General features: G+C 39.6%; 1 protein-coding gene across 1 annotated transcript in view; it reads left to right on the forward strand.

The window, feature by feature from the left end:
* ITK (IL2 inducible T cell kinase) overlaps positions 1-23067 on the forward strand; it is a 46955-nt gene that overhangs the window by 17339 nt on the left and 6549 nt on the right. Inside the window, exons 2-14 of the mRNA XM_081321260.1 lie at positions 3444-3548; positions 6675-6756; positions 7594-7722; positions 8988-9028; positions 11615-11766; positions 12269-12334; positions 13437-13491; positions 16594-16673; positions 18827-18963; positions 19833-19907; positions 20206-20377; positions 21418-21634; positions 22752-22816. Coding sequence (XP_081177386.1) covers positions 3444-3548; positions 6675-6756; positions 7594-7722; positions 8988-9028; positions 11615-11766; positions 12269-12334; positions 13437-13491; positions 16594-16673; positions 18827-18963; positions 19833-19907; positions 20206-20377; positions 21418-21634; positions 22752-22816 — 1376 coding nt within the window. The remainder of the gene's footprint in view (positions 1-3443; positions 3549-6674; positions 6757-7593; positions 7723-8987; positions 9029-11614; positions 11767-12268; positions 12335-13436; positions 13492-16593; positions 16674-18826; positions 18964-19832; positions 19908-20205; positions 20378-21417; positions 21635-22751; positions 22817-23067) is intronic.

A 23067-nucleotide genomic window follows, 5' to 3' on the forward strand; every position in this document is an offset into this window, starting at 1 on the left:
AAGATAAACTTTATTGTCATTTTTCTTACTGTGGGCACAACGGCACACATGAAAAATGAAATTTAATTGCCCACTCTCAAAGTGAAACACATACGTGACACACACCTAACCATACCATATACAACATATGTATAGACCCACACCCCTACATTACATAACAAATAAATATTAAATACTGTCCATCTTGAATATATAACGGAAGGAGGAAGCTTGAGAGTTCACAAGGTTAATGCTATATGGAATGAAACTATGTCTGAATCTGGATGTTCTGCTATTATTATTATTAAATAATAATAATTAAATATTATTAAAATTAAATAAAACAAAATACTGTACATACATCAACAATGAAAGATAAAGACAACTACATAAATTGTTTGCAAAATGATTGTAGTAAATTTAAAAGCTAAATGATTAATTATTCTTACCCATGGCTTAGTGTAAAAAAAACACAAGGGTATTTGATATCTGAAGGTCAATATCAAAGTTCTACTTGTCTCTTCTGCATTAGCTTCTGGTGTTCTAAATAGATTAAATAATGTACTGAGAGACTATATTATCTGATACCCAGATCACAGCCTTTATTCCCAGATTGAATAAAAGTAATTTAGGAAGATCAAAGAAGTCAAAGATGCTTCTATAAAAATCAATTTAGTCTAGCACCTGAGTTGACACTGCCTCGTGCAAACCTCTATGGAACCAGGTCCTAATTCCAATCCTAATCAGGACTGGAATATATATTTACTCAGAAAATACAATGTAACAGTTTTGTTTGGACTGCTTCTGTAGGTATTGATTTTTTGTTGTTTAATCATTAAGTCATGTTCAACTCTTCATGACTTCATGCACCATAGCATGCCAGACTCCCCTGTTTTCCACTGTCTTCTGAAGTTTGCTCAAATTCATGTTCATTGCATTGATAACACTATCTAACAATCTCATCCTCTGCCATCATCTTCTTCTTTTGCCTTCAATCTTTCCAAACATTTGAGTCTTTTCCAATGAGTCCTCTCTTCTTGTAAAGTGGCCAAAGTATTTGAGCTACAGCTTCAGCATCTTTTCTTCTAAAGAACAGGTTTGATTTCCTTTAGGATTGGCTGATTTGATCTCCTTACAGTCCAAGGAACTCTCAAGAATCTTTTCCAGCACCACAATTTGAAAGTATCAATTCTTTGGTGCTGAGCCTTTCTTATAGTTCAAGTCTCACAGCTATACATTACTACTGGGGAAACCATAACTTTGACTTGAATCTTTATTGTAGGGGTGTCAAATTGCCAGCCCGTGGGCCGGACGCACCCACCCCATTGCTGGCAATGGCAAAACCGTCCCGATACATTGCACAATGTCATGTGACGTTGCAAGTTTGACATGTCTGCTTTATTGCAACAAATTGGAAAGCCATACGGCTGAAGGCTAATCAAGTTGGCTCTAAGGATATTGATGTTTCATTGTTGTTTGGGCCCAATGCCTGCAAGTATTAACAGTCATATCAAGTCTGTTTGTTTATTTATATTTCCTATTTCTAATCCCTTGGAGTTTGTAATTAGTAGAGGTTGTACTACTAATACACTCAATAAATAATGTATCAATTCATCCCAATTATTCTTTAGCAAATTCAGCAGCCTCTGAATCACTGGATAAACATTAAAAATGGGGTGATGGAAATTGACATAGCAAACTAGGCAACTGAAAAATATTACAGAAAAATGGCAATGGCAAACCATCTCTATTCTGTTGTCAAGAAAATTGTTTGACTATGTCTACATAATCATCAGGATTTCTTTTTCACAGGAATTCATGGAACAATTTAGTGCATTTAAACATATGCAGAGTATTTTATTTCACAATAAATATTGATATATGTATCAAGGATTTGCTGAAAATAAACCAGGGAGAAGCTCTTTTCACATTTACAGCTTAAGCTGTACACTGTATAAAATCTTTTTACAAGTGAGGGCAAAAAACCCCAAAACAAATGTAATTATAACCAAAGGGACACATTAGGATAGCAGGCTTATTTTGCTATCATTTGCCTGGTTTGGGGCAAAGTTTGGTTTGGAAGAAAAATCTCAGAACAAATTTCTTCTGTAAATTGCTTAAATTAGAGTAATCCAAAATCAGAATCAACTATCCAGTCCTCTGCCTTTAGAGGACATGAGTTTAGAGAGTTTGTCTTTATGAAGCATCTTTTGTCTCATACTCAGCCTTCTTCAGTTCGTCTTCCCGTGTTTGAGCTTTAAAGTTTTTCCTCTCCTCTGTTGAGGAGGAAGCAGCATTCTCTGATGCTTCATTGATGATGTTAGCAATAGCATAATCAGGCCCAGCACCCATTGGTCAAATTTGACTGCTGCTGGCAGTTTTCCAATTGGTGGGTCATGCCCTCCCTGTCTATTTTGGATTGGGGTGCGACTTGCGGAAGAGTTGGATACTTTACTTCCCAGAGGTATCTGTCTGTCTAATGTTTAACCAGTGCTTCACCATGCCCTGTTCAGGAATTGTGCAGGAACCTTTTATATCAGGGTATAGCATTCTTTGGGGTGCATTTTTAAATAATGGATGACAGATAAACTGTGTCAGTCCTTCTAAACCATATGCAGATTCACATATGGTGAATGTGAATGCCATAACCTATAAATAGAATCTGACTCACAATCTATTTGGACTAAGTTGTCATCCTCAAGCATGGAAAAAACATATGATATCACACAGCTTTGGGCTATGTAAGGCTTACCTAATTATATGTGAATGAAAACTATACCAAAATCTATCCTCCCAATTTGTGAAAGTTTTCTTCAGTCAAAGATGCTTCTGATGTTCTTCTTGTGATTATATGATAATGCCATTTCTTATGAATTGCATAATTGTGTGTCATTTTTGTAAGCCACTTAGATTTGTTTCTGATAGAAAAGGCATAAGATCAATTGCTTGTCACATTAGAAGAATTATTCCTGAAACTCCACATTTAAGCTCTCTCTGAAATGAATAACAAAAATTCCATCTCGGCTGTAGAAAAATCGAAGCAGGAAATCAGTTACTTTCAAAGAGGGCTGTGAATCATTCAAAGCAAGGCATAAATGGACAGCAGGGTTATTATAGTTGTTGCTTTTTGGCTTCCTGTTCAATGCAGCTTTTATAGCAAAATATACAAGCTAATCCATTGATGCTTCCTAGATCCACCAAGGAAAAAGAGAGAGAGGGGGGAAAAACCCCACTATTTCTCAGGAAATAAGTCACCTACATGTTCAGAAATTTAATTAGACATTTCCCTAGATATTTCTTTCTTCTCTCTCTTTTTGCTTTATGCTGAAAATCATAACATGTTATGCATTCCCTTGCTAAAATACTTTCCTTGAATGTTTAAAGACTTGGTAGTGTAATGTCAAGTAAGCAATGAAACCGATCATGGAGTCTAATTGTATTTTGTATTTTCTTTCTCCTCTTAGAAAAAAAGAATTCTAAAGGGTTCAATTGAACTATCCAAGATTAAATGTGTAGAACTTGTGAAAAGTGACATCCCAGTTCCATGTCACTATAAATATCCTTTCCAGGTAAGTAACATATGCCATTGCAATCATCCTAAACATAACCAGTACATCCAACTTGCAAGTCATGCTTAATGCTTTTTTAAGATTTAAAGGGTAAAAACTGCTTAGGTGTTGAGAGGGAAATTGTACCAAAAACAGCTTATAGCATTTTCAGAGTTGTTTCTGTTTTTGATGCTAATGAGTATTTTTAAAAAGGATCCAGTTGCTTTGTACAATACTTTTCTGATCAAATTTTAGAACAGTATATAAAATTTAATTTTATGCTGTTTCTTCCTTTGTCTATTTCAGTCTCTTGCTTCCATTATTTTTACCTGCCACCAAATGCTTCCAATAGCATTTTTCTCTAGAAAGAAAGCTCTAGAAACTCCCCATCCCATCCCCAAACACAAGTAATTAATTGGGGAGAAAACTTTTTGTTTCTTCTGGGAAATGTGGGACTTTTTTAAAAAACAAGTTTTATTAATTTTCCAATTTTACATTCAAATATTTAGGAAGCAGCGTGGTGGTTGGGTAATCAATAGTCCAATAACAAGGTCTTTTGTACATGTCTTAGGTTACATCATCAAAAATTCCCTCTCTATTTCCCTTAATTACTATATCACATTCAAGTTAGTACACTTCTAATTATAACACGATCAGTTAAAACATTCATCAATATATTTTTACTTATAGATATCCATGTCCTGTTTTTAAATTTTACCTAATTTCAATTAGAGTATTCCAATTGGCCTTTAAGGTCCATAATAATTAGATTTCGGATAACCCAGATTTCCCTTATTTCATTACGTAGTAGTTATCATGTCTAAAATACACATATTGTTTACTTAAATACATTCTTAATTTATTTCACAAATATGTTCTATTTCTCATCCTAATACCTCATCATTTACTAATAAAGTATCCTTTGTTCAAACCATAATTCAAAACTATAGCTGAATAGCTAAATTTCATTTCCCTTGTAATTCTAAGTCCTAAATATTGAAACAATATCTTTTAAAGTCTCTCCATAGCCCATAGCCCCCCATTTTTTAAGTCTAACTCTGGCTTTCTTTTTGTGCCAAGCAGGCTTCCATACCAGTGCCTTTAAATCCTCAGGTGGATCTCCCTTCATTCCTACACATGTTATTTGAATCAAGGGAGACCATCCAGTTACCAATTTTTCAAAGGAACTGGCCCCTTTGTAATCATTAAATTATTGCCCTAATAGTTTAAATCGCCATGTTTGGTTTAGTATATTTGTTGTCAGTTCAGTCTGGTCTTCTTCTTCCATTTTCATCTGGCTTGGATAAGAAGTCATGTCCAATGTTGTAGTTGTTGTTTGGTTGTCTAGATTCTCAATATGCTGTATTTGTTGATCTTTAGCATCCTCCATCTTAGTGTTGCTTTCTTCAGCTTCTGTTGCTTTTTGAATTGTAGATTTTTTAGTTGAGATCAAGGTTTGGCGATCAAAGTTCTCAGTGGATTGTACTTGTTGTTCTTTAAAGTCCTCTGTCTTGATGTTAATTTCTTCCTCTTCTGTTGCTTTTTGGATTGTAAGTTCATCAGTTGAAATCAGGGCTTCATTTTGTAAATTTAGGCTGGCACCTTTGTCTTTCAGTCTGGAATTCATTAGCTCAGTAGCTTCAAGGATTGTTTCAAGTATAAGCTTATAGTTAAGTTGTGGGTAGTATTCTTCCATTCCTAAGGTGTTTACAGATAGTCCTTTAGTGGAGGCTATTTTTATAAGAGTCAGTAATGTTCACCTCCACTATTCCTAGGAATTGTTTTCACCGCCCAGCTGTTTCAAGTTCTTATCTTTTTTAGATAGTGCCAAGGACAAATCTAGGCTGTAAGCAGGTCTCACAGTTAAAAGAAATTCACTTGCTATACCAGGTTTCGCCACAGGATGTCCCCAATAGCATGTAAAAATCTTTTTCCAAACTCAAGTTAGGTTTTTATCCAGTTTATTTTTTTCCCCAGCTTAACAAATAGATAAGGTAATAGGTCTCCGTAGGAATAGGAACTTTTGGGACTCCAAATATCCAAAAGGTGCAAGTCCAATTATTTAGTTGTTTAGTTTAGTTATTCTTTTCTTTTCTTTTCAAAGCTTTAATTCCCCAGGTAGATAAACACCGCCATTACAAGGGGGGGAAAAATTTTCAAAATGCTCCCACAGGAAAGTAGTTGGGAGTAAAAGAAAGGTAAGGTAAGATCTCACCCAATTCCTCTGTGTTGCTTTCATCGTGCTTGGTGGTGCTTTTGGCTTTCAGCTGGTACAGCTTAGTGATCGGCCATGTCTTCGTCGGTCCAAAGGAGCTGCTCCAGATCAAACGGCCCTTCCATGATCAATTGGAGGTTCTCCTCATGGTCGGCACCCCTCCAGGGTGACTTTTGACCCTTTTCAGGGTCTCTGAAGGGAGGAAAACCGGGCTACGGAGCGAGCGTTCTCCGCTGGCGCCGTGATCACAAACTGGAAGCCGGAAATGTGGAACTTTTTTTTTAGTGGGTTGTGCTAAAGCAAGCCAGCTATATAACAATGTAAATAGCATGTGAAATTATTTTTTCCCCTCAGCTGCAGCCCAAATGTTAGCTTCCTGTTTGGCAATGAAATGAACAATTCATAATGTGCTGCAGATATAATATCATTCAGAAAGTCAAGAAAATTGTTTGATTCTAGTGATACAATTCATGATTGACCAGGATAGAAATAGCTTGTGGTTTCTGTTTCTTACAAAACAAATTCAGATATGAATATTTGTTGGAGAATTAGGAGTTTTAGAATCTCAGCTAGATTTACTTTCTATTCTATTCCAGTCTGTGGAAATCTGTTGAAATTTTGCTAAGAAGATCTAACAATGGGATAATGGGCCTTCAGTGCTTTGTTACGTTTTATCAAATGTATGCAAATATATGTAATGTATTCACTAGACACACACATACCACACACAAATATCTCAGAATAACAAATCATATAATGTTCACTTGGCAAAATGTTTAATGTAATAGTTTTGTTAGTAATCTGATACCGCATTATATTATTTATTATTTATTAATACAAGTTCATTTTTCCTTCTAACATCACATCAGAAAGCATGGGCTGATCCTGTTCAGTTTAAAATCGACTCTAAATCCTTTTTTCTCTCATCACAGATTTTTCATGACAGTTATATGCTCTACATCTTTGCTCCCAACCTAGCAAGCTGCCAGAAATGGGTCATGGTTCTGAAAGAAGGTAATTCCTAACCCATCACACTGTAATTCCTTAGGTCAACTCTTCATTTGAAATTCAATGTCAGTATGTCAAGGTAACATTAAGGCTAAGAAATACATGTTAGATATAAACTTTTGTGGCTTTGAAGTGATTTTTATATCCCTGTTTCCTGCTGCAGCCGTTAATTATTTTGGTATCACTTTTTTTAAAAAAAAATAGTTGATGGCAAATGGTAAAGGAAACTTATATTTCAGAAATTAACCTGGTCACAGAGTCTATTTTATGTCCAGATGTTGATGTTATTAGTCGGTGCTATAAAAATTAATGATAAAATAAAATATTTATTAACGTACCATTTGTCTGGAACAAATTTATTTCACCTCCGTATGCTGGGTATAGTATTTAAGGACGATAGAGATAAGTGTTTATCTAAGAATCTAATTAAATTACATGGTGCATCGACAACTCCTTTTACGTTATAGCACATTAAAATAAAACAAGATTGGTCCTTATTATTTGTAGTAAGCACAATGGCATGTTCATCATCTTTTCATAATATCATGGTGAAATCTGTTCTCCAAACTTCAGAAGTTTTGTGTTTTGCTTTGTTTTAATCCCAGTAAAAGTAGTTTTTGCTTTTCTGTATCATGGTCAGGATGCTTTCGAATTTCATAAATAACTGCTGTCTTCTGCTTCATGGGATGGAGCATGTAATGGAAGCAATTCTTTCCCATCAAATGTAATGATTAAAATGATTGTCTAGGAGAAATGGCAATCCCAATACACTTACAAGGTATCCAACGGGGGACGTCTATTGTAAAAGTTGTTTACCATTATCTGACATTTTCCCCATTTCAGAAACTCAGAACAACACCACTTTGGTGTCAACGTTTCACCCAAATTTCTGGATAGACGGACGATGGAGATGTTGTGCTCAGCTAGAAAAGATGGCAACAGGCTGCACGGAGTATATTCCAGCCAAGATTGGTAGGAAATTCAAAAACTTCTCTTCCATCAAGGCTTCAAGAGTAATTTAAAGTACTGTTATATAAGCTATAGGACACCTGTAAAATGTATATGAGAGAAGTTCAATACAGCTTTATGTTTAATTCTGTTATTTTTATATAGTGGCTTGACTGCCTTGTGGTTTGGCTCATGAGAGTGATCTGGTCACCATATGGTTTAAATCTGTAATGTGGATTTATTAATTTCCTTTGGGACTGAAGATTTCCAGACTTAGTGTTGCTCATCTATCAAACCAATAAATGTCTAAATACTTAACTTCTCCATAATATGGTGCAAAGCAATGTGTAATGTTAAAAAACCCACTTAGAATTATTTTCTTGTGCTTCTTGCACTGTGTTTGTGAGGCAGTCACTGTTTAGAACATATGTGGATGGTACTGTTAGCTGATATGCAGTCCTATGCATTAATTATATATCTTAAATAAGTAAAATATGTATTGAAGATTATCTCTTTTAAGCACTAGGTTTCACTTTTGGATTCATTAGAATCTGTGAGTGTTTTTTCTTTCTGGTGCACAAGCTTCACTTCCTTTGCTCTGGCCTCTGTGTTTAAGGGCAATACTCTTATCCTCTTATCACTCATGTCCTGATTGTGGGCTGCTGTTGTGGCCATTGCCAGATCCTACTCCAAATAAATGGCTGCCCAATTAATAAAGCTGCATTCCCTACACATTGTACAGCGATGTACTGTAGGTTTTTGGATTAAAGACAGATCTTCTTGCATATATATGAAAACTTTATCACGACGCCACTGAATCACACGTACTGTAAAGAAGAGAGAAAACACTAGGTCCAAAGAAAAATATAGCTCTGAGAAACAAAACACTTTTTGTGAATTGTATTTCTATTTGTAAATTGTATTTCTTTTCTATTTAATTTGGCATACTTATAAGTTTGCTGTGGTTAATTGTGTACTTGGCAGAACTTGCAGATGTAGTTTAGATGGAGTCAAGTGTTCATTTCCTAAAGTTATTTCTTAGCAAAAAGTGAGATCTGTTTGCTTATATTTTCTAGTCATGATACTTGATCTAGTATTTTACCCATTCCCTGGGTCATTGAAGATGTTCTACCTCAGCCCTTGATTAAAAAATATAGGGAACAATCAATATACAGTTACTCTGTAGTCCTTGAAAACACTTGACTTCATAAAGCTCCCATTTTCTTTTCTTTTTTTCTGTTTGGTATGCACACAAGTCATGTTGATTTCATATGTTTTTCTTTTCCTAGCCTCTAGTAAACCTCTTCCGCCTACACCGGAGAATAACATGGTGAGTATCAAGATGTAGATAGTACATATGGAAGAGCCATTATATGTATGGCATTGATGTCATGAAGCCTGAAATTCAGTTTTTGAAATGTTACAACAAATTTTACGTCTAAAATGTGGCTCAATGATTGCAATTTTTTTGTAACATCTCTAGTCAAACTTTTTAGTACAGGTAATAGGTCTGCAATTTGTGGTGACCATATTTCAATATCCGTCATTTGCATGATCCCACATGATACTTTCTCTTATTACTTTCTAAGAATACAGCAACTAAAGCCCAATTTGGTAAAAAATGTAGGGCTCATTTATTCAAGTTCAGTATCTATTTATAAATAAAAGGCCAATATTGAGCTAGTTTGGTCTAGTGGTTAAGGCATCAGGATAGAAAGTGGGAGACTGTAAGTTCATGTTCTACCATACCCATGAAAGGCAGCTGGGTGACTTTGGGCTTTACTTTACTCTCTCTCAGGCCAACCTACCTCACAGGATTCTTATGGGTAAAATAGAAAGAGAAATACCGTATATACTTGAGTATAAGCCGAATTTTTCAGCCCACTTTTTGGGCTGAAAAATTCCACTTCGGCTTATACTCCAGTCAACAAAAAAAACTTACCGAGGACTTGTGCGCGGCCGAGGCTTTGGTGCTTCCGGGATCGTGCGCACCTCTCCCAAGCCACCGCCGTCCGGAGACCTGACGAAGTTTGGGGAGGTGCGCGCGCAAACCTCCCCAAACGTCGGCAGGTCTCCGGACCTCCGCGCCCTGCCTGCCTGCTTCGTTCCGCTGCGGAACGAAGCAGCCTGCCTGCTTCCTTCCGCTGCGGAACGAAGCAGCCTGAACGAAGCAGGCTGCTTCTTTCCACTGCGGAAAGAAGCAGCCTTCTTTCCGCAGCGGAAAGAAGCAGCCTGCCTGCTTCTTTCCGCTGCGGAACGAAGCAGCCTGCCTGCTTCTTTCCGCTGCGGAACGAAGCAGCCTGAACGAAGCAGGCTGCTTCTTTCCGCTGCGGAAAGAAGCAGGCAGGCAAGGCACGGAGATCCGGAGACCTGCCGACATTTGGGGAGGTTTGGGGAGGTGCCCAAACCTCCCCAAACGTCAGCAGGTCTCCGGATCTCCGTGCCTTGCCTGCCTGCTTCTTTCCGCAGCGGAAAGAAGCAGGCAGGCAAGGCACGGAGATCCGGAGACCTGCCGACGTTTGGGGAGGTTTGGGGAGGTGCCCAAACCTCCCCAAACGTCAGCAGGTCTCCGGATCTCCATGCCTTGCCTGCCTGCTTCTTTCCGCAGTGGAAAGAAGCAGGCAGGCAAGGCACGGAGATCCGGAGACCTGCCGACGTTTGGGGAGGTTTGGGCACCTCCCCAAACCTCCCCAAATGTCAGCAGGTCTCCGGATCTCCTCCCCAAACCTCCCCAAACGTCGGCAGGTCTCCGGATCTCCGTGCCTTGCCTGCCTGCTTCTTTCCGCTGCGGAAAGAAGCAGGCAGGCAGGTCTCGGAGATCCGGAGACCTGCCGACGTTTGGGGAGGTTTGGGCACCTCCCCAAACCTCCCCAAACGTCGGCAGGTCTCCGGATCTCCGTGACCTTCCTGCCTGCTTCTTTCCGCAGCGGAAAGAAGCAGGCAGGCAAGGCACGGAGATCCGGAGACCTGCCGACGTTTGGGGAGGTTTGGGGAGGTGCGCGCGCACCTCCCCAAATCTCCCCAAACTTCAGCAGGTCTCCAGACGGTGGCGGCTTGGGAGAGGTGCGCGCGATCCTGGAAGCACCGAAGCCTCGGCCGCGCGCAAGTCCTCGGTAAGCTCCGGGCGGTCACTTGCTTCGCGTCTCCTGAGGGAAGGGGGGGCGACTGGAGCGGGCGTGTTTCCTCGCCTGCTGGGTGCCACGATTTGCCCGGGGAACGCGCGGGCCCCAAATGGCAGCGTGGAGCGAGGAAGCGGACAGCCAGGGCTTCCCCGAGAGCCGCGGCCACACAGGGTATTCCTGTGTATTCAGGCTTGCAAAATGGCGGATCGAGCCTCTGCTGGCGGCGGAGGCTTGCAGAACGGCGGATCGGCTTATACTCGAGTCACGAACTTTTTCCAGTTTTTGGGGGTGAAAATGGGGGTCTCGGCTTATACTCGAGTTGGCTTATACTCAAGTATATACGGTATATATTCACCATTTTAAATTATTTGTAAAAATAATAAAAACAGCACACAAATAAATAAACAATACATTTTAAAAGGCTAGTATGCCTATGGTATTAATATTACAAACAAGAACAACAACAACAACAACAATAATAGATGGAAGGGACCTTAGAGGTCTTCTAGTCCAACCCCCTGCTCAGGCAGGAAGCCCCATACCATTTCAGACAAATGATTGTCCAGTGTCTTCTTAAAAACTTCCATGTTGGAGCATTCACAATTTCTGGAGGCAGGTTGTTCCACTGATTAATTGTTCTAACTGTCAGGAAATTTCTCCTTAGTTCTAGAATTCTAGAAATCTCCCAGTTTTGAAATATAAGAAGATTTGACAAAGCTGGCATACTATATATGTAATCAAATATTTGTTGCATTCATTTTCTGCATTTAATAGTTCTTTTTTAAAAAAAACAGAAATCATCACTGGATAGCAAGGAATCTTCAGTAGTTGCCATTTATGATTATATTGCTCAGAATTCTCGGGAACTGACATTACGATGCCATGAGGAATATTATGTTATTGATAATTCTGAAGTCCATTGGTGGTTGGTTCAGGATAAGAATGGGTAGGTTTGTAGAAAAAAACAACTTTTCTTTTTTTAAAAAATGTATGTTCAATTCCCTCCTACATTACATTTTTCCCATATGCTGTAAGTTTCTTATTCATTTTGCTTTCCTGTCTCAGATTACTGCACCATACTTTAAGTATAGTCCACGATGAATAAAATATATATGTTCTGCTGTGTTTTTCTTTAGATGTCCTAGACATTGGTATTTGGACATAGATCTTTGTAACATTTATGTTTTATTGTCTTTTACTAATCTAGATTAAATGTTAATATATATTGCAAGTCCATGTATTACACGTCATACACAAAATAATAAAATGTTTTGAAATAAAGTTGAAAGTTTTATTTTCTGTATTCAGTAAGGGATGGTGCTATTTACTCATTAATTTCATTAGCAGAAGGTTTGGTATCATATATTCTGCTCTTAATAGACAACTTTAATCAAGTCATATACTGAAGTTTCTCATCTTTTAATAACATGACAACTTATTTGTTGCAGGCATGGAGGATATGTGCCAAGCAGCTACATAGTAGAAAAATCACCAGATAATCTTCAAATATATAAGTAAGAATTTGTTGCTTCTTTGTATGTAATATCATTAACAAGTTATAACTGAAACTTTGAATTATGTAATTTTTAAATCTTCACATTAAGATGTCAATTCAATTTTTATTAGAAAAATAAACTGATAACTGCATTCAAAAGCATAGAGAAAAATGTTAGCTAATCAGAACTCCCAAGCAATGTTAGATTAGATTAAAGTTCTTCCTTGAGTTCATAGAATGAAATGGAAATCTCAGTCTCCCTTCCCTTCCCTTCCCTTCCCTTCCCTTCCCTTCCCTTCCCTTCCCTTCACCTTCTTCTTACACGTACTGCTGAGAAGGCCTTCCAAAAGCTTGCAAGAAGGCTCTGCCCACCCTTCTCCAAATCATGCAATGCTTTGGAAGGCCTCCGAAGGCACAGATGGCTTCAGGAAGAAGACCTGCCACAGCAAGCAGCTGCCTCGCATAAGGCCAGGCATATGCCTTGTCAGCAGCTGAAAGAAAGAGATGGTGAAGCTCAGCTGGAGGCGTCAGGGTCTACGAAGGCAGGATGGTTGGAGCACCTGGTGCTTTGCACTGTAGTACTGGAGCTGCTGATTGTGCCACGGGCTTCTCAGCAGCAGGAGTGGACTGGTGATGCTGGGGCAGAAGTTAAGAGGCCTGGAGGTAACAGTGATTGGCTGATATTGCCAGGCATCTAATTCAGGCCCCAGGCTTCTAATTCAGCCTTGCATCACTGCCAAGGAGTGCTGGTGTGCAGGTTGGCCAGAAGAACAAAGATGGGAGAGTTCAAGAGGAGGCAGTCCCTCACCTTGCCAAAGCTCTGGACTGGGGGGGGGGGGAACCAAAACAGGGGTGGCTTAAATTGGTATGGTCCTTGAATTGTGACTGGTTGGATTCAGTTAACAATGACAATGGGGACTGCTGGCATTCATATCACTAATCACTGTGGTCGTGCTTTATGACCACAATGCTTAGCAATTGGAAATTCGGGCTCCAATTACCATCATAACTTGAGGACTACCAGAATCTACAAAAATGTTTTTCTGCCAAATATTAATGCTGTTTATGGATTGGTTCCATTTGACACACAATATGTTTTGCTTTGTACTTAACCGTTGCAGTTGGTACAACAAGAATATCAGCAGAACCAAAGCAGAAGCAATGCTCAGGGAAGAGGTAAGGTAAATCCCTTTAGGTAGTACTCGCATTTTACCATACTTAAATCAATTCTTGCTTCACCTACTTGGGCATATAGGAAACTAACATTCAGTAATGTAATGAAGAAATCGAGTAGTAAGTTTGAATTGAAGTGGTTAAAATTGTTTAATTTGAATTGGTTGGTTATGGTGGTGTTTGGTCTGTTCCTTATTAGTCATCTTTCAGGACCGACTCATGAGGGAGGCCACACCCTTGACCTAGTTTTCTTATCTGGACGGTGGTTAGATGATCTTGGTGGGGGCTCTCCAATTATTATGCCCCTGTCATGGACCGATCATCATCTCCTGCGGCTGGTCTTCCGTTTTGCTACCCCCCGCCGTGGGTGTGTGGAACCAGTTAGATGGTACCGCCCCAGACGCTTAATGGATCCCGAGAGGTTCCAGGCAGCGCTGGGGTCCCCACCTGCCTCCCCCACTCACAGCTCGGCAGATGCCTTAGTGGAAGCCTGGGAAAGGGCGGCCACTGAGGCTCTTGACCGAGTTGTACCCTTGCGGCCCCTGACCCGATGCAGATCCCGTCGAGCTCCATGGTTCTCCGCGGAGCTCCGGGAGATGAAGCGTCGGAGACGGGGCCTAGAGAGCGGTTGGAGGTCCAGCCGATCCGAATCCGACCGATTGCGACTAAGAACCTACATTAGGTCTTATCTCGCTGCGATAAGGGTGGCGAGGTCTAATCACTTCGCTACCCTTATCGCGTCCGCAGATAATCGCCCGGCCGCTCTGTTTAGGGTGACTCGCTCCCTCCTTAATCAGGAGGTGAGGGAGGAACCCTTGCAGGGTCGTGCCGAGGAGTTTAATAATTATCTGTCGGACAAAATCGCTCGGATTCGGATCCGTCTGGACTCTGACTGGGCAGAGTCTGGCGATCAGGACACAGGCGGTCTTGTCGATATCACCTGGGAGGAGTTTGATTCTGTGACTCCGGAGGAAGTGGACAGGATTATGGGGAGACTGAGCTCCACCACATGTTTATTGGACCCGTGCCCTTCCTGGCTGGTTTATGCAGCCCGGGAGAGGACACGCAGCTGGTTCCAAGCAGTTATATCAGCTTCTTTGAGTGAGGGTAGCTTCCCTGCCGTCTTGAAAGAGGCGGTGGTGAGGCCTCTCCTCAAGAAGCCTGCCTTGGACCCAGCTGTATTGAACAACTTTCGTCCGGTCTCCAACCTTCGCTTTCTTGCGAAGGTTGTTGAGAGTGTGGTGGCGCATCAGCTCCCTTTGGTCCTGGATGAAGCGGATTATCTAGACCCGTACCAATCGGGTTTCAGGCCCGGGCACAGCACGGAGACGGCATTGGTCGCGCTGGTGAATGATCTCTGGAGGGCTCGGGACAGGGGTCATTCCTCTGTTCTAGTCCTATTAGACCTCTCAGCGGCTTTCGATACCATCGACCATGGTATCCTGCTGCGGCGTCTCAGGGGATTGGGAGTGGGAGGCACGGTCTTACAGTGGTTCTCCTCCTATCTCCAGGGACGCTCGCAGTCGGTGTTGACAGGAGGGCAGAGGTCGACCCCGAGGTCTCTCGTTTGTGGAGTTCCTCAGGGGTCGGTCCTCTCGCCTCTCCTGTTCAACATCTACATGAAACCGCTGGGTGAGATCATTCGTGGCTTTGGAGTTGGGTATCATCAGTATGCTGATGATACCCAGCTTTTTCTTTCGACCCCAAACCACCCCAGTGATGCCCTCAACGTGATGTCCCGTTGCCTGGAGGCGGTTCGGGTCTGGATGGGGAGGAACAGACTTCAACTCAACCCCGACAAGACCGAGTGGCTTTGCATACCTTCATCCCGGGTTTATTCGGATATTCCATCTCTTTCTATGGGGGGTGAATTATTACCCCCCGTAGATAGGGCTCGCAACTTGGGAGTCCTCCTAGATTCACGGCTCACCTTGGAAGATCACATGGTGGCTGTGACTAGGGGGGCTTTCGCCCAGGTTCGCCTGGTGCGCCAGTTGCGGCCCTATCTAAGCCGGGATGATTTATGCACGGTCACTCATGCGCTCGTGACCTCTCGTCTGGACTACTGCAACGCTCTCTACATGGGGCTTCCCTTGAGGACCACCCGGAGGCTCCAACTGGTACAGAATGCAGCCGCGAGAGTTGTGTTGGGAGTCTCCCGATGCTCCCACGTTACACCTCTACTCCGTGAGCTGCATTGGTTGCCAGTTGTCTTCCGGGTGAGATTCAAGGTACTAGTAATGGTGTTTAAAGCCCTACATGGCAGGGGTCCGGAGTACCTTAGGGAACACCTGCTGCCGGCATCAACTTCCCTCCGCCCTGTGCGTTCCCACAGAGGGCCTCCTCAGGGTGCCACCGGTCAGAGAATGTAGATTGGTGGCCCCCAGGGGGAGATCTTTCTCTGTGGGCGCCCCAGAATTATGGAACCAGCTACCAGTTGAGCTCCGGACGGCGCCCGATCTCCGCTCCTTCCGCTGCGACCTAAAAACATACTTGTTCGAACAAGGTGGCCTGGCCTGAGGGGGGATTGGGGGGGTTATTATTATTTTATTGGGGTTATTTATTATGAATTAATTGTTCTTTTAACGGGCATATATTTAATTACTTTTAACTTTTGTAATTTTGTATTTTACTCTTGCCCTGTACACCGCCCTGAGTCCTTCGGGAGAAGGGCGGTATAGAAATATTAATAAATTAAATTAAATTAAATCTTCTCATTTTCTGGCTTCCTTGCATTTTTGTTTTGTTTTTTTTTTTCCTTTAGGCAAATTGCATAGGGATGTACTGTATGTGTACAAGCATGAAGTATAAATGCCTTTATTATATGATTAGCAATGGATACATTTGGTCACTGCAAGCCAGTTTGATCTAGCAGTTAAGGTGAAAATCCAAATTCTAGTCCTACGTTAGGCACAAAGACAGCTAGGTAACTTTGGGCAAGTCACACTCTCAGCAGAAGGCTATAACAAACTAACTACTGAAAAAAATGTTGCCAAAAGGATTGCATGGACTTGTCCAGAAGTTGCCATGACTGGAATGAATGAATGAATGAATGCTTACATAGCATTTCAGACTTTAAAACTGGTCTTTTTCATCTTTCTGCAGGATAAAGAAGGAGCTTTTATGGTGAGAGACTCAAGGCAACCTGGCACCTATACAGTCTCTGTCTTCACAAAAGCATTAAGGTAAGCTAAATCTTAGGAAAAATGGCATTTTTTAAAAAAAAATCATTTTAATACAAAAAATAATATTCAATAAAACTTTGTCAGGCATTGAAAATAAAAAATAATTTACTGTAATATATGGCTTCTTCATGACATCTGTTGGAGAGCCTTCTCTTCACAATAGTAGTTCATCTTCATCTTGGTTTTACACAATTATTGTGGCAAATGCCCTTTAGCATAATTTGATATTTCAAAATAAAATAAAAATAGATGCTCTCTCTAATATCCTGACTTTGTTATTAATACACTTTCTAATAAATGATGTGCTAAAGTTCTGCAACTGGAATATACTACTATTACTAGGCTATTGGTATTCTTGCTGCCCTCTGGATTATTCATTTGCCCTGTCTGCTTGTCTGCTGCTTATTCCCTAAGAATCTGGGCAGCTAACAGTGTCAACATATAAAAAAATGACCCCCTAATCCCAAATACATTTAAAAGAGCATGAAGAAATAAAAACCAAAACATACAAATGTCCTGCACCAATGAGCTCTACTTTACAATTTCAACACATGAAACAGGTAGGTTTTTTTCCCCCACAATATTCCTAAAGCCCAAGATGGATCAAGGTAACAAAACCTGCCAAAGAGTTTCAAGGATTGTCAATGGCAATTCAAAATGGACCCCCTTCCAAGGCCTCATCAGGTGACAATCCTTGAGTGATGGCACTTGGGAAGAGTTGATTAACTGATCTGATTAACTGATGGATGAATATAGGAGGTTATCACTCAGATAAACATACATTTGTTTTCAACATTAATTTCTCAACACTAACAGAAGGCAGAACAGAATTTTGGTGTTGCTGCAACAATAAACAACTTACATAAAAACTTCCTTTTTACAACCCTATAATCCCTTAATGGGGGGACGCGATGGCTCAGTGGGTTAGGACGCTGAGCTTGTCGATCAGAAGGTCGGCAGTTTGGCGGGTCGAATCCTGAGTGCCGCGTAACAGAGTGAGCACCTGTTACTCGTCCCAGCTTCTGCCAACCTAGAAGTTCGAAAGCACGTAAAAATGCAAATAGAAAAATAGGGACCACTACGGTGGGAAGGTAACAGCGTTCCGTGCGTCTTTGGCATCCAGTCATGCCAGCCACATGACCACGGAGACATCCTCGGACAAGCGCTGGCTCTTCGGCTTTGAAACAGAGATAAGCACCGGCCCCTAGAGTCGGAAACGACTAGCACGCATGTGCGGGGGAACCTTTACTTTTACCTTTTTAATCCCTTAATTTGGGAGTAGGGTTGGCGCGACTAGATGGAACTCATCATTCGCATGACCAGATACCCTTCCTGACACCTATATGGAGTTTGCAGCATTTATTATTACCTGGGATTGAACTCTCAACCTTCCATGTGGGAGGCAAGTGTCTTCAGAACTAGGCCACCACGCCACTCAATAAACAATTTACATATTTCCCTGAAAACCAATTGTCAGAATTATTGATTCATAAAATAATAATCTCAGCAAACAAAATTGCATGTTTCTATCTCTTCTGACTATTTATATAGTCTTCATATTTTTGATAAAATAATAGAATATGATACCGTTGATGTATTCATTTCATTAAATGTTCTTTAATTTTTCCAAAGTCGAAGCTTGATAGTTTCAGTCTAAATAAAGAATTACAGTTTTAATTTTCTGTATTGTTTTCATTTTCCTAAAGATGTAAAGTCTGGCTTTTCAGAGACATTTAATAATGCCCAATAGATTTTCAACACAGATCCTTTGTTGTTTTTCCCTAATTCCAAGATTATATTCTTTCAAAATCAGAGGAAAAGATAAAAGGATATTTGTTTTATATCGTCATTTTGAAGGAATGGTAGAACTTATATATATCCTGGCCAAATTAGTCTCCCAGTTTAGACTTTCCAAAGTGTGGCATTCTGGTACTTGTTTGAAGAAACATAACACGAAAAGAAGAAAAAAATATTGTTAATGTACTGTGGAACTATACAGGTAGCAGGACCCTAATAAAGTGGTCATAATATTTATTCTATGGTTCAAACCTGAACTGGATTAATGCTTCATGAATCATTGCTCATTTTGCCCTACCTGGAAATTTTAGAAGTTTTTACATTATTTTAAAGAGGTATATTTGCTGTCTTTTTAGCAATGACAACAGCCCTGTTATAAAGCACTATCACATCAAGGAGACCAGTGACAAGCCCAAGAGGTATTACCTGGCAGAGAAACATATTTTTGATTATATCCCAGAACTGATCAATTACCACCAGTATAATGCAGGAGGTAAGTTGAGACAAGAAAGGTAAGAAGATGCAGATAACTTAAGTCTAAGATTCTAACATCTTAAAAATGGAAGGAAAAATTACCCCAACATCTGATGTTTTAAATAATTCTTTAATTAATAATAATAATAATAATAATAATAATAATAATTATAATAATAATAATAATAATAATAAATAATTTAATAATTCTTGTGATAACTTAATATCAAGTTGCTTAATATCATAAAATGCTGAATGTTTCCTGAATTCTGGATCTCTTTTGCAGGAAACCTATAGTTGCTTTCTCTTTATAGGTGCTCCTATGAAGTATAACTTTGAATTATATTGACGAGAAAGATTCTATATAAATAAATGACAATTCTTTGCCTTTTTGAATATTCTGGGACAAATTTAATATAAAATGCTCAGCATGTTCAGGTACATGCTCAAAGTGGCTATACTCAAAACATCACAGACCTTCCTGAAAATTTTCACATATAATAGGAAAACTGTTTGGGTATACTTTATTGAAGTGTCACATTAGTAACTTCTTATTTCTATATTTGACTCTAAAATACATTCTTATAGTGCATCTCCATAATTCTATTTTTATGGCCATCATCTTTTCTAAGCTACCAAAAGCTGGCACTTATGAGGAGTCCTTGGTGCTCTCTGGGCTCGGTTATTTTCTTGCAAACATCACTGTACATCAGTAACCTGATGATGTTACCTAGTTTGGCTAATGAAATGCCTGCAAGAAAACAACCAAGCTCAGAGAATGCCAAGAAAACCTCATTTCAATCCTGAGTTAAAATATTCTCCTTTATTGGTACTGACTCTTACTTTTGAGTCTTTTTTAATGTATTTGTACATTTCTTCAAAACACAGGTCTTGTTACTCGGTTGAGGTATGCTGTTTCCTCCTGGAGAGAAAAAGCTCCTGTTACAGCTGGATTAAGTTATGGTAAGTAAACTAGATGTTTTGTTAAAGGGTCTTGTAATTTTTTGGTTTTGAGACAAAATGAAAGTAAAACTCACACTTCCTTTCTTTAAAATTTAAATAAGGGCAAATAAGGCAATCACAAATTCTCTTTATTTCTGTGACTGGGAGTAAGGGTGTGGAGTATTAGAGGAGGAAATGATTACATGAAGGATTCCTGACCAAGTTCGTTCCACATACACAAACACTGGCACTATTGATTATATATCAATTATTATTTATTGGACAAAAACAAGATTGTTTTTCTTTTGCTTTTTCCTAGGTAAATGGATTATTAATCCGCAAGAACTGACATTTGAAAAGGAGATCGGTGTTGGCGAGTTTGGGGTGGTTCATCTTGGTTACTGGCTTGATCGGATGAAAGTGGCTATAAAGACAATTCGCACAGGAACAATGTCAGAAGAAGACTTTATTGAAGAGGCCCAAGTCATGATGTAAGCAGTAAAAATACCTACTTAACTCCCATTTTATTTATACAATGAATAATGCAATGACATGAGTTTTAATCACTTTGGGTGGCTCACATTATTATTTATTTTAAATAATTTTGATAAGCGGGACAACAATTTTTTTATCATTTTTATAATTAAATTTAGAATCTTCTTCCAACTTATTTATTCAAAGCAACACTGAATGTTGTGCATCATGGATGAAATTAAAATATATGATTTGATCAACACATCTCTTCTATAAATATTTACTGGAAGAATTAGAATTATCAAATGAATGTTGTTGTCTACAGTTATGTGCCCATGTTTGTATGAATAAATATTAGCAAATGCATAGTGTTTCTTAGTCTCAAGCTGACAACAGGCATTTTTAATATTAGGCAATTCTAATGGCATAAAGCTTCTAAAGCAATGTGCATTAAATAATGGTAGTCAGTTTTTGGATTGTTTGAGTGTTCCTTTATACTTCAGAATTTTTGCTATGTACTATTTTTGAAGTAGTAAATAATTTCTATCACTGGTACACACAAAGAAACTTTTAAAATATGACTGCTTTGTTATTTTAAAAAATCTTACTGTTTGCTATGTCTCACAAATGATTGGCACAATCAGGCATTAAACAATTGGGATCTTTCTTGAAGCAGCTGTACTGCTACAAGTTCTACAGAATCTAATCTCTAATACTGTTTTTAATTAGGTTTTAAGAAAATTATTTTTCTTTGAGGTGAACTTTATTCCTGATGATTCTATGGACACATATTTAACAAGATTCGTATTTTTCAGAAAATAAAAAATGTCAGTGGAATTTTATATATATGTGAAAGCAGTAACTTCACAATTGGTTTCCATTTCAAGAATTATCCATAATGAATGAGGGAAATGTAGCATGGTTTTTCCATTAATCATACTATGCACTTTTTTTATTTCTTAGCATATCAGTTATATATCTGGGTTTCTTCTTTTGTGGTATTCTTCCTTATTTTCTGTTGAAAATTTCTATCTGATTTATCTTTTTGCATGATCAGGAAGCTATCTCATCCCAAACTGGTCCAGTTACATGGGGTATGCATGCAAAATTCTCCTATATGTCTAGTATTTGAGTTCATGGAGTTGGGATGTTTATCTGATTACCTGAAGAGGCAACGTGGAAGCTTATCAAAGGAAGAACTTCTTGGAATGTGTCAAGATGTTTGTGAGGGAATGGCTTATCTTGAGGAGGCATCTGTCATTCATAGAGATCTGGTATGTTTGAATCACATCTGTTTTCCCTGCAAATAAATCTGTAAGATAAAAAGTGAAATTATGCCATTATCTTTAAATTTTAACGTAAGAAGACTTTCAGTGTTTGGACAAACAGTGTACAACAGTGGGGATTGTGCAATATTTATTCCTTCTATGTGAGAGTATTAAAATTTTTATTGATTTTGTCTGGTTTTGTAGTGCCCACTAGTTTTGATGTGATGTGATGTAAATTTAATGTCTTTGTGGTTTGCTAATTTTTTATTGTTATTGGGTATGATATCATATATCATATCACACTAAGGTTCTGTCTGCAGAGTCTAGATGGAGGGGATTATAAAGGATTGGATAGAAGAAAACAGGTTCAGAGTCAACCTTCATATAATTGAGTCCCTGTGGATTATGGGACTTCCTGGATCCAGAGATTTTTTCCATCTGGTTCAGAATAGGATAGCATTGTCTCAAACAAAGCCAGAGCTCTGTTTACAAAATCTTCTAGACTAGACATGTCAAACACAAGGCCCGGGGGCCGGATCCGGCCCGCGAAGTGGTTTCATGCGGCCCGTGAAGCCATCCTGGAAACAGTGAGGGAACGGCCCCCACTGCCTTGGCCCTGGCCCAGAGACCCTCCTTCTGCCAGAGACCCTCAGACCTGTCCCACTCCTGCCCAGGCCCCCATAGGCACCCTTGATGTGAACGATGTAGAGCTGGCCACGCCCACCCAGTAGGCCATATGCACTCTAGCCACGCCCACCCAGTAGGCCACACTCACCCAAGCCATACCCACCCAGCCCCCTGAGGGCAACCGCAATGCTGATGCGGCCCTCAATGAAATTGAGTTTGACACCCCTGTTCTAGACTTATGGCTGCTATTCAAAAAGCAGATGGCAGCCATGAATTAGAGGCCCTTTGCACAGGTTCATCTTATGTACCAATTTTACCCACCCCTGGATCAGCATACCCTGTTCATGGTCATTCATATCCTGGTCACTCATGAAATTCATTTTTTTTCTGTTTGCCAGAAGTTCATAAAGGGTTTTCAGTCAGCAATAAATGTGAGTATTGTACAATGTGGCTCATATTTTCTCTACAAATATATTCTTTCTTTTCTTTCCCACAGGCTGCTCGGAACTGTTTGGTGGGCGAATTTCAAGTTGTCAAAGTGTCAGATTTTGGAATGTCACGGTAATATAGATCTCTTATACATTATTAACCCTATAGTTGATAAGTGGAAATCCACTACAGTTTTTGAATTATATCCAACCTAACCCAATTCAAATTTATTGGATTGGCAAATGCTTCTAAAGCTCATTTCTGCTGTTTCTGCTGCAATTTCTTTAACCTACTCCTTTCTTGACAGCCAGATTAAGAGAACTAAAGTATCTCGATGCATTTTTGTATTAGTTTATCATTTGAATTTTCCCACTGTTCACCTT

This window comes from Vipera berus (assembly GCF_964194415.1).
Source record: "Vipera berus genome assembly, chromosome: 2".
Taxonomy (NCBI): domain Eukaryota; kingdom Metazoa; phylum Chordata; class Lepidosauria; order Squamata; family Viperidae; genus Vipera; species Vipera berus.